Source organism: Tetrao urogallus, assembly GCF_951394365.1.
Source record: "Tetrao urogallus genome assembly, chromosome: 3".
Classification (NCBI taxonomy): domain Eukaryota; kingdom Metazoa; phylum Chordata; class Aves; order Galliformes; family Phasianidae; genus Tetrao; species Tetrao urogallus.
The window spans coordinates 7,922,446-7,939,622 of NC_136815.1; the positions used below are offsets into that span (position 1 = coordinate 7,922,446).

The 17,177-nt window shown below is 34.1% G+C and overlaps 1 protein-coding gene across 1 annotated transcript in view; it reads left to right on the forward strand.

The window, feature by feature from the left end:
- The window catches only part of DNAAF11 (dynein axonemal assembly factor 11), a gene marked incomplete at both ends in the record, with an annotated part of 28,052 nt that extends 12,802 nt beyond the window's left edge, over positions 1–15,250 (forward strand). Inside the window, 5 exons of the mRNA XM_079534029.1 lie at positions 2,349–2,414; positions 3,931–4,000; positions 4,838–4,933; positions 8,405–8,490; positions 15,064–15,250. Coding sequence (XP_079390155.1) covers positions 2,349–2,414; positions 3,931–4,000; positions 4,838–4,933; positions 8,405–8,490; positions 15,064–15,250 — 505 coding nt within the window. The remainder of the gene's footprint in view (positions 1–2,348; positions 2,415–3,930; positions 4,001–4,837; positions 4,934–8,404; positions 8,491–15,063) is intronic.
- Between the last annotated feature and the right edge of the window lie 1,927 nt (positions 15,251–17,177).

Here is a 17,177-nt window from a genome sequence, read left to right on the forward strand (position 1 = left end):
AGTAAAGTGTAAAAGATTGGTAATTTATATCTTGATATTTGAAAACAAAAGAATTCATTTTTTGTAAAAACTCCTTACTCTTCTTCCCTTCTATGGTAAATTTCTCCAACAGCATCTTGCTAATAGTGGAAAAAGTGTAACTAAAATCTGACTGTTGAAGATAGATATGTCTAAGTAGCCACTTTAAATGTGGAAAATTATATGTAAGTACTATTTTTGAACAAAATCATTCTGTCTTTAAATGACAGATATAAACCTGGCAGAATTGTGCAGCATATGTAATTCACTTCTATGCATGACATAGAAGTCTGTAGCAATGGAGGCTCGTGTCTTCAAAGGCACATGGATATTCAAGTCCTATTTTAAAATGAATTTCCTGGAATATCAGCTATGTGTTACCATTGATTTCACTTGAAGCTGGAACCAAGCCTTCTTGTATTAATGGAAAACGGAAGACAGAGAATTATTTCCTTATGAACGGCTTCTCAAACTGCCTATGATCAGTAGTTGGCCTTTGAAGGAAAACATACCTGTCTGCTGTTCTCCAAACAAGTTTTTCCAATTGTGGACTGGTTTATCTACAAAAACAAGCAAACAAGCAAGCAAAACCCCAAAGCTAAGAAAGTACTTATCACTGGCATGAGAAATGCTTTCTGAACTTTAGAAATTCATAAACCCATGCAAATTTAAGGGATTTGAAATCTTACATTGCACAAATGCAATTGTATGCATTGTAAATGCATAATTTTCTGTAATCTAGGTAAAATTATAGGTAATAGCAGAAAAGCTTGTATTTATTTGATATTCATTGGAATAATCTTTTCATTGTTTTGATGTACCTTTCTGTAAAAATGTGTTGACAGAAAATGAAAAGAATGATTTCCTAGTTGAAAGATGACAAACCTTAAATAGTTTAAATCTTATGCTAATAGAAAGCATTTAGAATCAAGCTCAAGCTATCTAATTTTAGGAAAAACAGTCATCTAGAGTTAACTGTTAGTAGCAGTCCTATTTATATCACCTGAGTTTACTGGATTAAAATTTACTGTGTGGATGTGCCCAGGTAAAGCCAGTTCATTGACATTCTTTGCTGTTATGGCTTCAACAGGAACATTCCAGCACTTCAGAGCAATCTGGCAGGTATTGGAGAGACATAAATAAAGAGTACAGAGATGGTGCCCTCCAAACGTTTTGTTTTACTGCTTAAGTCTAATGTCCAAAATATCCAAGGTTATCTGATGCTGAAAGCTTATCAAAAGGAATGGCTGTATGCTATTCAGAAAAGAAGACTATTTTTCTCATTTCTACTAAAGTTTTCACCTAGAAAATTTAACAATTCTCTATTTTTTTGCCCTTTGTATTTTAATGCATTCTCAAGATTTTGGGTGTAGTAAGAAAAGGAAGCGTGAATGGGAAAAAAAGCTGTTCGTACTGCTTGCAGTTTTCTGTTCAAAAATATGCATAAGCTAAAAGCTCCATAAGCTTTCTTCTAATTAGTCTGTGTCACAGTGGGGGAGAGAAAAGAATTTAAAAGTATATCTGTATTTTCATTGCTGAGATATTACTGCTAACTGATAAACTGTTAACAGTTTAGCTTTTTTCTATTAGATGAACCCAAAGTATCTGAGGATTCTGATGTCAGTTTCAGTATTTGATCAGAACTTGTAGCTGTAGACAAAATCTCCTTATAATAAAAGTACAAGAGTTGTTTTAAATTTATAATTGCTGAGATTTGTTCATAAATTTCAGAAGTTAGCCAGCAGATCAGAAACACATAGCTATTAAAACCTATGGCCTTATTTTTAACAAAAAGGACAAAGCTTGTAGAATCAAGGATGTTATGCATTTTTATTTATTTTACAAATGCAGATGCAGATATTTATGCTACAGGTAACTTCCACAAGAAAAACCATGCAATTTTTTTTTTTTTCAATAAACAAATTATGAAGTTAGAATTACTGGGTTTCAGGCTGTTCATGCTTTTCATGAACGGTCTTTCTATGAAGATATCTATAAAAAAGACACTTTGCCAGCAGATGTCTCTCTTTCTGCACTGACAGACTGAAGTTAACTAACCTTCAGCACAATTTTTATTTGTTTCTTGGGGATCGGGTAAGAACAGAAAGCAAATATAAGAGTGACTCTAGCTCAAATGTCACTATGTTAATATCTTTTACTACTTATGAGGAAAATTTGAAACCATTTGTCAAATATTCATGTCACATTATCACATGATCATGATCACTATCATTTTTATTTACCTGAAATTGTTAGTAGTTGAAGAGGGTCATAATGTTTGTTTATTCATCCCAATGGATTCTGATGGTGTGTCTTATCATTACTATTAGGCTTCATTTCTCTTTGAAAGATGATGAAGAAAACAATCAGTTCATCTTGGATCTTGCTGTTTACAGGTCAGACTTATTATTTATGTTTCCGCTTCATTTTTGCCATTCGTAAGTTCTAATACACAGAATTCCAAATATAATCCTTTTTGTAATGGAATTTCAAGAGGAAAACAAATAGAGGGGGTTATATAATCAATCTTGATGCCTCTGTCAAAGAAGTGGAACTGTATAACTCAAAGACCCTTCAGATTAATTGAATAAGCTCTGTGTCTTAGTAGTCTTTTTTTTAACTGATGTCTTTTGCAGTCTACAGACAAGTTTCCTCCACACTTGTCAGTTTATACTTATGTAAAATCTTTTCCATTCATTCATTGGCAGAATAGAATTGTAAGAAATGTTTTTGCCCATTGTCTAGCCCTAGAAAGGCTCCAATACAGTTCAGGATCTTCTAGTTAAATTCTTCTTGAAACAAGATGAGATAGCCTAGTCCATAGTGCTTATTGGAAAGAGTCCATGGTTTATGCTATTCCCTAAACTATGACAGAGCATTCTCTAGAATAAAGTTATCTGAAACAGACCAAAATATGAGAAGGAAACCTTATAACTCTTTTATTGTATTTACTACTAAGTAATTTAGCAGCTTTATTTGTGGCTTTACCTCTGGGTCAAAAAGGGATTTGAAAGCCACAAGACTATTTACCCCAAATTGGAACTTGTTAGAGTTTATATTATAATTCACATCAGGTGTTCTTTCCTTTAAGCTTATTTATTTTGTTTAGAACAAGCCCACTCAATTTTTTTCTGAATTATAAGAATTAGGTTTTTTGGAGCCTTAAAAATTCTGTTCTCTTGCAATAAAATGTTGGATATTGTGTAATAGTCTGTGCTTTTCTGTAGGAAATGAAAACTAAAAAGTTTGAAAATTTCACCTTAGAAGTAACATAAATGAAGGGAAATAGGAAATATGTTCTCATGCTTTCACTAGCTGGCCACAGGAACAAGAGTATACTTCACATGATGAAGAGCAGATGTTAGACTGAAGCTTCTACAGGTCACAATCTTTGTTTGCCAGTACTGAAATGTAAAAATACTGTTTTCTGGGAATATAAATATTTATTTTCAATTGATATAAAAAGGGTCCCTTTATTAAAAATTTACCAGCTAACAATAGTAGCAGAATGCTTCTACAATTTTAAATAGCAAGTAAGCAAATTTTCATATTAATGTAAAGCAGCATACTAATAAAAAAAACCACACACACACACAGAAAACTTCTCTGTTTTCACAAAGATTTTGAAACACTGGAGTTATACAGTAGCTGTACTGAAATACTGTTGTGGACTTGACAGAATTAGGCACTATTTTATTTGATGTTCTGTGAACATACATAGGAATATCATATTTTTCTTCCAAAAACCATCCCATTAAATGTAAGTAATATTTCATTTAACTTAATAACTAAAAATTGAATTTTATAGTTTACAAATTGTCAAGTTATTACTAAAGAGTTAAATAATCTGAAGAGTTTATGTACTGAATTGTATTGTGAAGTTTATTAATTTATATAAATTTATTTTTGAAGACATCTGGACACTTCTCTGCTTGATATCGATGTCCAGCCAACTTACATACGAGTACTGGTGAAAGGAAAGGTTAGTTTTGTTCTTATTAAATTCATGTCTGATCAATGTTTAGTTTATGCAATGGTTATTCAGTGTACTCTGTAGCTGACTTACACTAATTATCAACTTTTGTGCACATATTCAGAAAAAACACTCTTTCATAATTGCATTATTTTGAACCACGTATAAATTGTGGAAATTCTAACCAGAAGAGATGCAAAGCCTGAAATGAAATTCTATTCCCTCTTTCTCTCCTTCTCACTTTTTATTTCCATTATAGTGTACCATAAATCACTTAAGAGAGCTTATTAGTTGCCCTAGGCTACTATTTAGCAGTTTCACAATCTGGAATTTATAGCAGACGGAAACAAATGGATGTGTATTCCTTTGAAAGAGTGTTTAAAATGCCATTTTACTTTTCTCCCTTCTCAATGGTTCTATTTTTATCATCAGTTTTTTGAAAAATTTGAAACATTTAAATAGTAAACTAAAGTCCATATTTATGACTTTACCAACTGCATAAATAAAATTTCAGAATTAATTTAAATCTAAAATAGACTAGATAAGCTTTCTCATTTAATTGCTAATGTAAGTCAAGCATCAGTTTACAACATTTTTTAGAAACATTACTTCAGAAATGACAGCAATTCAAAAATATACATATAGCTATTCTTGTTAGTAAAAGCTGTTTAGCATGTTAATCGTGTATTAGGATTAGTAATACTGTATTTCAATTGAGAGGTTTTAGACATAGACTGCTATTAATATCAAAGAATGTGATGGTTATCTTATGTGTGTGTGTTCTATCCAGGTTAAAATAAAAATAAAAAAATTAGCATGATATACTTCAATTCTGTTTTCTCACAGACATTCCAACTAGTGCTCCCTGAGGAAGTCAAGCCAGATAGCAGCTCTGCTAAAAGATCACAAACAACTGGTCATTTAGTTGTCAGCATGCCAAAGGTATGTAAAACAATCTGAGGAGGCATCACAGGAAGGTATTTAAAATGTTGTGAGTACACTGGGAATGTTTCTGAGTCAAAGGTAATAACTAGCTAGTTAAAGTTATTCAGGATATATTTCCCAAAGAAGGAACATTCCAGAATGATGATTTAATCACAGTGCCAAAAGGTCTGATTTAGAATTCCTTTAAAGAACTCTTAAGGAAATCAATATTAATAGAACCTTTTCCTGTATTTTCAACAGATACAGCTTTTTATATGTGAAAATATCCTCTGCAAAATCTGTCATGTTCTGAAGCCATGTATGAAGAAGTGTTTATAATGGAACTGAAAATAAGAAGCTTTTTTGTCTGTATGAGATAATAAGACCACATGAATTTTTCAAAATTCGTGTGGCCCACACATGTGTGAAAACGACATTTTTGGGATACAAATCCTTGTCAAAATGCCATAATATCCATAAAATATCCATAGAAATCATATTAATATGAAAAGAATGTATTCTAGGGAAGTAATATAATGAATAAATTTTGGGAGTAACTGTAATGCCAGCACAAGCTTTTCTTCCAGAACTTTATGGTTGAAGATATGAACAATATTTGATAGCACTAATTTTTTATCATAAACTTGATATTAATTTGATATTTCAAGATGAGAGGAAGGACAGTTCATGCAGCTTCTTTTCAATTTGTATCAGTGATAAGAAAAACCTAATGACTATATTGCACTGTATTTAACATTTCTGATCCTGATAAATAATTATTAAAAAAAATATATAAATTATATAAAAAATAAAATTATTTGTAACTAGATAAAAGAGCTAGCACGTTCCATAGGTAACTGAAATTCTTAAAATACTATTAAACTAAAAAGCAGACTTATACAGAAGGCTTTTTGCAGTACTATCCAGAAAAGATCTCTAACAGAATGCTAACTGAATTCAGTGTTTTTTTTCTTGCTTTAGTGAGTTTCTGGGTAGGTTGCTAAATATTTCACTGTACATCTTCCAGCCTGTTCATCGTATTTTCCCAGCCTTTAAAATGAGAAGTAAAATCTCTCTAGTTGACTCTCCGATGGCCTTGCCATTCCATAGATATTATAGATAGTAAATTCCACATAACGCAGAAGAAAGTAAATTATTTTCACCTCGTTTTCTGGAAACACTTTTCTTAAATGTACTATTTATTGTACAGCAAACCAATGCAGAATGGGTGTCAGAAATTTCTAAGGCACTCCCTAAATATCAAAATATCTTGCAGGGAAGATAAAAAGTGAGAGTTTCTTGGTTAACTTTAACCAAAATTGACATATTAAATCATCAATTTTGTAAAATGCTATCAATAGATTATACCAGAGGCTTGTTAATTACTGCTCATGAACAATAACAGAAATCAGCATTATTAGCAAACATTTTTTTATTCAGGGTTCTGATACATTCCGTATCATGTTTCAAGTTTTAAAACTTAGCTTTCCTTGTGTTAGTAAAGCAAAGGGAAAACTTTGATTTTTTTGTTTAACCCTTCATTATAGAAGCAATAACAAATGAATTCTGACAGCTTTTTATAGTGTAGGTGTTCAAAAGCATTCAGAAACTTACAGGCCATTGAGAATTAGTAACCTTAATATGAAAATAGAAGGATATATATCACACATGTCAGTGTAAGAATTATCTGATAAAATTTCATAGAATTCTCACTCAGCTCGGTGTGGAAAATGTAGTAATATTTCACTGCCATCCAGTTCATATGGAGACATACAGCTGTGGAACCCTACAAATCATTTCTTCCTTCAGAATAAATATGTTTCAGATGAACTCTATTACTCAGTGGAATTCACATTTCAGGAAAAGAAAGCCATTGTAGGAAAAAACTGTAGGCTGAAAAGATGACTCAGCTTAAAAATATTGTTTTCACAAATTCCTTCTCTTTTCTCAAATATATGCCAGATTCTGTTTAACACTCCATTTTTAGAGTTATCTGCTAATGTTCTTAAAAGACCTCTCTTATCTGGTTTCTGAACATTCTAACTACTAACAACAGTTTCGTAGAACTACTTCCAGAAAGCTTCACTATATTCACTTAGACTTTCTTCCTGTATATTACAGATTTCAAATTCCAGTCATTTAACTTTCTCCTGAGCCCAAAGTCTTATATTTAGCCAAAGTTTAACTCTGTCATTTCCGTTTTCCATGTTAGTTAAGCTCACTTTCTTGACTTCTCTGAGAGATCAGCATGTGATCACTGTCCTGTTGAACCTCACATACCATGGTTGTATATTGTTTCAAAAGAAACAAAAATAAAATAGACAATATCACCTACTTTTTTTCTTGACATCTTTTGAGCAAGAGAGCTTTTGAGTAAAAAAATGATGATATAGTACACAAATCCTAACCCTTTTCTTATTTGACAAACCCTTGAAAAAACTTTATCCTGTTGAGGAATCCTTTCCTGTTGATTGCAGGACCAGTGATTTTCCTTACTTTCCTTGTCAGTGTATTCAGTGGGTGAAGTAAGGAACATTAGTGTCAGGGTCATCAAAGGAATGCACGTTAGGGCGCTCTGTGAAGTGAGGGAAGATTCAAAGAAAAAGACTTTCCTTCACCAGAGTGTATACAGAATCAGAAGGGATCAGCCTCTTGGCAATGCATTTCAGAAATGGATTATAGAAGCTACAGAATTATAAATCTGTCTTACTTGTTACACAGTTCGGAGCAAAGACTTTAAGAGATCTGGAACAGAATACTTTCAAGTCAATTTTACTACAACATACTAGATAAAATAAACTATTTGTTTTAGTTCTCTTATAGTTCCGTTGTGTTCCTGTTCTCCCCCTTCCTTTCAAGTGCTTAAGGGATCCCTTTCCCATGATGTTGTTATGAAAGGAAAGAGAGATGTTTTTGCCATGAGAAATGAAATACGTTCCTTAAACAAAATGGCGATGGACATGTTTTCTTTGAGAAAGGGAATTCACTTAGGCTTCAATCTTGAAATTTAATTTTAGTAAAGTCGCTGAAAGACTTTGTAGTCACTTCTCCTTTTCATAAATAGTGAGAAGTCCAGAACTTAGCAGGTGCTTTAATAAAAGTGTCTGAACTAATATAGACATTAAGACTCAAATACAAGCAGAAGATGCATCAAGAAAAAGCTCATTAGCTACAGAGAAAATCAGTGTGCATTATTTACGTGGTACTAAACAAGAAAACATATATATATACATATATTTAAACATTTAAAAATATGCATATTCATATATGTATTTGAATATGATTCCATTTAAATCATTTGGTTAAATGGCCTTATACATGTTTCATCCTGAGTGAAAAGTTTAAAAACCTAACAGAAAGACAAAAGGTCACAAGAGAAAATTTATTCACATCCTCTTACTGCTTCAATTTTTGACAGATAATTTAAATGCTTTTGAGCATAAATATCAACTTTTGTGGGACGTATTTTTCTGTCTATTTTTATTTTAGGTTAAAGAAATAATCCTGGCTAAGCAAAAATCATCAACTTCAGTCAAACCTTCTGACAGCAACACGATGTACAAAAAAAGTACAAGGTAATTCCTTTTTTTCTTTTCCATTAATTTTAATTTTTGTACTTAAGTTATTCAATTACCAGAGTATTTGCTTTCTATTGAGTATCTTATTGTTAAAAATATGAAAATATTCATTTGTATAGGTTACAACACTGTATAAAAACCTTAGACTAATAGCCTGTCTGGTGCTGTTTATAAAATGGTCTGCTCCGATAGCAGAGCCAAAAAAGCACTTAATTCTGCAGATCAGTTTTGTTCCATCAACTCATTCAAATTATTGAAATAGTGCATGCTAAAACTATACTACCTACTGGGAGTTGTCTCTGCACAACTTCTTGTTGTGTAGCCTCTCAAAACCATTCAGAAAAAAAGAGGTTTTGAATCTTTCTCATGAATGTATTTGCTCACTGATAGAGTGAGTATACACATTGAGGTACTGCACTAAGTAGCTTCAGAAAGCAATTCTGCAAGGTTTTTGTTTTCCTGGGGTGCATTAAAAAGAACATTTGCAGCAGCTCAAAAGAGACTCTGCTCCCCTTCTCCTCTGCCCTGGTGAAGCCACAACTGGAGCACTGTGTCCAGTTCTGGGCTCCTCAGTTCAAAAAAGTCTGACTAATCAGTTCAGAAAATCTAACTAATGCATCAGTTTGGTTCAATGGCAGTGGCTGCAATTCTTAGTGAGGTTTCAAAATGTTCATCAGAGATTTTTGATGAAATTTTCCTCCTCCTTTACTGCATCCTTGAAAACAGTTGTTTGCAAATGTGTGTATTGCCAAAAAGGGGTGATACAAATAAGGCATGACTGTGAAGTGAGGAAATGTTTTTCTCTGGTAAAATAGGGCTTGTAAAAGTAAAGGGACACAGTCAGATTTCTGAGTTGAATCTCTGGACTTTGTATGACTAATGAATGAAAATGCATACAATTATTTGCCATAACTTGTGCTGGCACTGCACTGTGCCCTCCCTGTGCCCTGGCTGCAGCTCAGACAGTGTTAATAGCGCACCTACATTTGGCTGTTGCTGAGCAATGGGTTACCTCCAGGGTTGGACTTGCTGAATAGTTGTCTCCTAGATTACGGAAGAAATTCATTACAGTGATCACACTTGACAGATACAGATGTCTAAGCTAAATTCTGTCAGACATAGTCTGCTAAACTATAATATAGTGCTTTAAATTTCTTAACTCATTAGTTGTATTATATGATGACGCTCACTACTTCTGCCACATTCTATGACTGTATACCAACATGTATTTCAAACCTTCAAAGAGATAAGTTATTTTAGCAGGAATTTGGTTTCTTGATTTATTATACTTATAGAACATCTACTGATAAAGCAGCTGCATCTGTCAGGCTTAACTGTTACTGGCGTCAGAATTTATGAGGAAAAGAAGCTGAATTTGCCATTGGTACATAGGTGAAATTTATGTAGTTAGGAACTTACTTTTCTCAAATTATACTGGAAATTTAACAGTAGCAGATACATAAACCTAATGACTCTTATCCCATACACTCAGCTTTAGACTGTTCCTCCTATATCATATTGGAAAAGAAAAAAATAGAAAATGGGAAATATCTCTAAATGTTAATATACACTGTTGCTGTTTGATCTGGCAGGCAGCTCAGCACCACTCAAGCTATTCCCAAGAGGAGAGAATTGGAAACAAAATAGAACTCATGGGTTGATATAAAAGCTATTTACTAAGACAGGAACAGAAAATGAAAACAAAAAATGCATTCTAATTTGAATTCTTGAAAGAATCTTTGCCAAGTGTAGGACTATTCTCCTGTCCACCAATTTATTAGCTGAGGATCTCTCCCAGCACACTTCTGCAGTTTGCAGAAAGAGGTGATAATTTAATGTTGCAGAAAGGAATAACATAGAACAAAATGACTAATTTCCAAACTGGAAATGTGAAGTAAGATGAGGGTAGAAGTTTTGTGAAGCTGTAGACAAACTAACCTGAAGGAACTGCAAGCAGATTTTATGCAGTTTTTCAAAACTCAAATTCACCTTCATTTCTGCTCCTAAATCAGGAATGAACATTTTAACTAAAAGACAGGTAAGTGCAACTGAAACGTGGCCTACACAAAAGATGAATAAATGTGTGGCAAGATCACAATTGGCAAATCAGTTATCAGTTCTACTGAGATGTCATGAGTGCCTTCTACAAGACCTAGGAGTTGATCACAGATCTAGCCAGTTGAATGGATTTGCAAAAATAATCTTTTCGGGCTACATAGATTGATATCTTTTATGAAGATACTGAGAATTCCTGCTCTCAAAGCAAGTTACATTGTCTGAAATAGGAGAAAACATAGAAGTAGTAGTTCAACTGACTTTAAACAGAAACTAGATCAGGTCTGACTAAGAAACATTTTTAAAAGGCTTTTTTTCACTGTTAAGCGTAGAGTGTAGATTGAATTGCATTCTCATGGATGCCCAGAGCTAACCAAAATATACAGTATACACCTCTATCTTTTGACTAACAGAGGAAAAAAATGTCGGGCGCATAAGAAGTGATTTGAAAATTAATTTGCTCACACATGTGTCTAATAATCCATAGTTGCATAAGGGCAAGGACAACTCAGAAAATTCTCAAAAATACTGTTCAGTTAGTTCTTGAGCTTTAAAATCTAAAATCATCTCAAAATGTACGTATGTGATAAGGATAAAAGACTCAGAGCATAGACATACTTAACAGTGTTTTCCATAGAATCATAGAATGACCTAGGTTGAAAAGAACCATGAAGATCATCTAGTTTGGACCCCCTTGCTATGAGCATTATTTATATAACGTTTCAGTACTTTTTAAGTGAGGTCTTAACAGTTTGTTAGAATGAAGTGTTTTCAGTAGAAGCTTCCCCGATGTTTAAACAGGACTCAGCTTTGACTAACAAATTTAGCAGTGCTTTTTGTTTTTCTGGGATAATTAAGATGCAAAAATGTGATTTAAGATGGATTTGTATATTGAACATATTGGAGCGTGTTTCTTACTAACAGGCAAGGTCAGTTTGATATTGTGAAGTGACTGTGAAAAGAAAGGTAAGGGACAGAACTGTGAAGCTGAAACTTGGATTGGCTCTCCAGAGCTGTTGGTCATACTTTGTAAATACCATTGCAAATGCTGATGCAAGAAAGGAAACTTTCAGTCAAATGCCAGTGTATTTTCTGGATCACGAGTATGAGAAATCTTTGGCAATCCAAACTTTTATTGAAATTCAGAAGTTGAAGCAAGAAAATGTAACTGTCAAATCATTAAAATATCAAATGTTGGAATTACGAACGGTATGAACAAAAGTGTAAATTATAAAAAACCCCCTCAAATTATCAGAGTTGTGCTCTGTCACACACCAGATTGATCAGCAGGCTGCTATAGTTATGCAAAATTGAAGGACTGACTGTCATTTCTTTATTGTGAAATCTTTTTCTTTTTTGAAGCATCTTTCAACTATATAGAGATAGAAATAACCTTTCTAAGGGAAAGAAATGCCAGGAAAAGAAAAATCACTTAATATTATTTATTTTGATGATCTAATCTGTAGATCATCATTCTCGCTTGGGTAGAGACCACTCAACAGCAGGTAGCAGTGCCTGAAATTGGAATCATTTGTGAACACTGAGGCTGATAGATGTATTGTAGTTGGTCTTATTGTCTTCATCACTATTTTACCACTGTTTATGAAAAAGCATTAGCAACAAGAATAGTTTTTACTCTCCTAGGCAGAAAATCTTTGCATTCCTTCTTCCAAAATTTTTCAGATAGTCATGACATCATCAGTAGTCATACCATTTTTTCCATAGAAGCGTGATGGGGAGAGCGCATTTCCAGGAGATGTGCAATGGCAGTTCTGAAATTAATGCTTCCTATTTTATTATGTTGGCTCATGAATGACATCAGAGGCAGATGTGGGTGGTAAGGCGGTAGAGGTTGAATCATCCCAGCAATATTCTGTTACATTTTGTTGCTGTGCGACAGATGGCAGCAGAGAGGCGGTCTGACAAAATAGCAACTGACATGGAAGTGCGTATGAAGCAAAGGTGTGGAATTGAACTCTTTCATGCAGAAAAAATGGCACCAACTGAAATTGACATTTGCTGAATACTTACAGAGACCAAACAGTGGATGTGAGCACTGTGAGGCAGTGGGTGGTGCATTTCAGCAGTGGCAACAATGACATGAGACACAAATCATGTTCTGAATGACCATGGAGATATTTATGAATGCAACATGAAGGTTCTTGTTCATAGCTGATGAAAATTCACAGCTAATGGTGGTGACTGTGTCTCGAAGCTGAGAGACTGCTCTGTCAAATAGTGTTATTGTGCTCTTTGTATCTGTTGTAGTTTCCATGGAAATAAATAGGAAACAATAATTTCAGAGTGACTTGTGTGTATGTGTCATATATGCACTGAATTCAGCATGATTAAGGCTTGTCACTGTCCAAACATTTCTTTTATGATAGCTGAGGGAGTAACGTGAGCTGTACTAAAGAAGTACAGAATATCTGACCTGTGATGATTCTCAGTCTTTCCTATTGTCCTTGCTAATCCTAGATAACACTTGCTGATTAAATTTTGAGAATGACTGGTGACAAGCTTGTTGATGTGGACTGTTACTTATGATGCAGTTAATTATTTTTTGGTGTATTGAAGTTTATTCATCTACTGAGCAATGAATTATTCAAAATCCATAATGTTGATTGTATTTTCATGACTAGCAATTTGTACAATTTTAGAACAAATGCAAATTACCAATAATAATTGAAATAAATCAAATCAAGGTAAATCTTTTCTACCATGTGAGTGAAGTACATGCTGAGGCTGATTAAATTTAATATTTATGCTTTTTTACTTTTTTTCTGAGATGCCTTCAAATTAGTGACTTGTCATTAGTGATTATATTAATTTTCTAGACAGGAAAAAAAAAAAAAAGGTGTTCTTTTTAGAATCCCCCAGTGGCTACTTATAAAATCCTTCAAAGTGACAGCACTTTTCACAAATCACAGAGGAAACAGAACTGTTTCTTAACTCTAAGGAATGAACATTTTCTGGAATGTTGCCACAGAATTTTGTGTCATTAAACTGTTTAGTTTAATTAAAAATCTAGCCTCATAAATGGAAGAACATTCAGAGTAAAGAAATGACAATTTTATTGTATCTGTCCTCGTAACACATTTTCTCAGTGGCTTTTGTTTTCATCGCTTGTGGGAAAAGATTTTTCTGATTATTAAGAGGTAGGCTTCTCTGGACATTTCCTGCCCAGCAAAATGGGCAAAAAATTCCCTTAGAACAAGAAAATTCTAGTGGCATAATGCTGAAAGAGGTGGCTAATCTGACTATTACTCTTCTGTTAGTCATGTTTTCCTTGGCCCTAGCATAAGTGAAGAAACCTGCCTCTTCATTTCTCCGTAAGTTGGGCAGGGATCTGACACACAGGCATGACCTGGGAGACTAATGAAGAAGCATGGGCAGACTTTGGAAGCTTCTTCACAAAACCTCGCTTTTTAAAAACTGAAGATGGTGTATTTCAAATTAAAGATCTTCTTATATACTTTATTTACATACTTTCATTACCTAATTTGTCATCAAAGTAAAGCATTTTTTCAACCAGTAACCTTGCTACATTTTCCTTTGTTCTAGTCTTAGTAAACCTTTCTGATCTCCTGGGTAAACAAGGAGTTTTCTCACATCTTGTAATGTACTGTCTTTTGTAATGTTTAGCTTGGAACTTTGACCCAAAGTAGTCCTTAGTGTAATAGTAAAATCAGTATGAAGATAAACAAACCATGCTGGAATTTTCAGGAATTAGATCATCAGACAATGAAATTCCCATTTTGCCTTTTTTTTAAAAGACAGACTTTGCAAGACAAAGTATATTTCAAGTCTTTGATCATCATGTGGTGTTGTTTGGTTGCCTTAATGAGTGGACTGTCCACATCTGCAAGTGTAATCTAAAACAATTTCCTTAATAGTGGTTGAATCTGGAGATTCTTTTGTACTTCTGGCCTTTCTTATACTATCTTTTTTTCATAATACAAACATTGCTAGTATTTCCACTAACAAAACCTATGAATTAGCTGATATAAACATGCAAATTAGTACAATTACATTTTCTGTCTAATTAAAGGAGTATTTCTGCTTTCCAAAGATAAATTTGTCATCCTATAACTAATAATCACCTTGTGTGATAACAGTGAACAGAAGGATGAAGGAACAGTTATGATTGTAAAATCCTGTCTTACATCAGAAGCCAGTCACTTAAAATATGACACCAGCAATCTTCATGTCCTGATATTAGACAAATTACAGATGCCAGCAAATTAACTATCAGTGTTTATTTTTGTAAGATAGAGATTCTGTTGTAAAAAATAGTGAAGATTTAGCTGTACTTTTGTAGTACTCATTGTTTACACTGAGTTTTTATAACAAACAATTTTCAAGTAATAAGGACTTTTAATCCTCATTTAATTGGGCTCAGTAACAACTCTTGCAATGAAGTCATTAAGTTTAATAACAGGTATCCAAAACAGTGCTGTTATATTTGACCCTGAAATGAAGGGGTTTTTTTCATTTGTTTCCCTCTTGTTTCAGAAGCAAACCAGTTGAGAAATTAGAAGTGGATCCTGACAAATATTCATTCCCAGATGTGACAAAGATAATCCCAGAAAAGGAACAAATTGGACAAGGACCTATTAAGCTACAGCCAGAGAAGATTACAGAAACAATGAAAAGCAATGTTGATTTTGAAAATAATGAAGAAGTACCTCCCTTAATTTGAAAGATTTTTTATTAGTCTCTCTGTTTGTAGTCTGTATACCTGAGTTGTTTTCATGATCTGATGCGTAGATTAAGTATTATCTGGCTGAAGCTGGAAATGTCATTACAGTTCTTGCCATAAACTTTGTTATACTTCTGTATTCTGGTATATTTTCTGTAAGTATATTGCTTATATAATTTTTTTTCTTTTCTAGGTTGTTTACTCTGTAAAGCCCAAATGAGAATGGGGGTCAAAGAGTCAAATATTGTCAGTTTTTTTTTTTTTTCCCCGAAGAATTACTGTTTAGCTTAAAAGGGCAACAAGGCTTGCGAAGGACTTGGAGAATATGCCCTACGAGGAGAGACTGAAGGAACTGGGGCTGTTTAGTATGGGGAAAAGGAGGCTGAGGGGAGACCTTATTGATCTCTTTCAATATCTGAAAGGTGCTTACAGCAAGAGTGGGGCTGGTCTCTTCTCACTGGTGACAGGACGAGGGGAAATGGCCTCAAGTTGCACCAGAGTAAGTTTAGGTTTGATATCAGGAAACACTTCTTTACAGAAAGGGTTGTTAAGCACTGGAATAGGCTCCCCAGGGAGGTGGTTGAGTCACCATGCCTGGATGTGTTTAAAAACCGTCTGGATGTGGTGCTCAGGGACATGATTTAGTGGAGGGTTGTTAGAGTTAGGGTAGGATGGTTAGCTAGTGGTTGGACTCGATGATCTTTAAGGTCTTTTCCAACCTGTGTGATTCTATAATTCTGTGGATTATTATTGAAAAAGAAAAGAGAAGGAAGGAAAAACAAGACAAGAATTATGTTTATTCTGACTGAACTAAAGATAGTAGAAAAATCTGTGTATTCTTCCAGTACTGTCATTTTTCATGAAGAACAGCACTAAAAGAATGTGATGTATTCTGGGAGTGAGAGACATTGCTTTACTCTGCCGTACGTGAATTTCCCAGCATAATACAGAGCTCCTACATTCTGGAGTTGGTATACTGGTGCCACTCCTTGAAAATGTTGGAAGAGAAAGTATCTCAGACACGTGGCACTGTGGGGGAGATGTGAGAAAACAGTAAGATTTCTTGTTCCTCTAAATGCAGCTGCTCTGAGCTGTTCCAGATTTTTCAGGCAGGCATCCTTTAAAATATCAAGGCTAATTTTTAGCTCTTGTTAGCATCGAGATGAAATAAGACTGTGAAACTGGAATGAGATGAGCTTCTATTTCCCTAATTTTTTAGCCCATTTTTAGCAGCCACAGACTCTGCTATCGTATTTTTCCATCAGCTTCTGAATTGCCCTGGAAGTGAAACAAGTGGCATCAAAGAACGAATGTATTCTGAATTACCATTTCATAACTGAAAATTATTGCAGTTAAGTAAGACCAAATTTCCTTTTTCCCTCTCTGTTTTCCCAAGAAAATGAGGTTCATGTCATTCTTATCTCTGTTCTGCTTTCAAAAGTAATTTTGGTTATTTTTACCCTGTTTAACAGAAAAGAAGAATCACAGAAATATTCAGCTCCTCTGAAGTTAGTGAAAATGGCCACTGGGAAGAGAGAACTTAGGAATTATTAACTCTGTTAGTAGTCACTCAGCTAATCACTACATGAGTAGCTCTTTGGGCATGTAAACACTCTTGTTGGGTGGTAGTTAGAGAAAGGAGTGAATGATGATGGTGATGAGGCTCTGGAAACCTGAGGGGAAGCTGATGGGTGTAGGATGTATTTACAAAATAACCTTAGACCTTGAATTGCTATGGAAAGAGATGTTAGATACTGAGTAGACAAAGGAATTTTGCGGAAGGAGGGTCACAGCAAGTATTACAAGGTTGGGTTGTTGGTGAAATGTGAGAAATGGGGGACAATATGACATCAGATCAGGGGAAATCGAGCCTCATTAACTCTGTTGTCTATAAAACAATTGATTTCAGGATGTATGTGCCTGAATG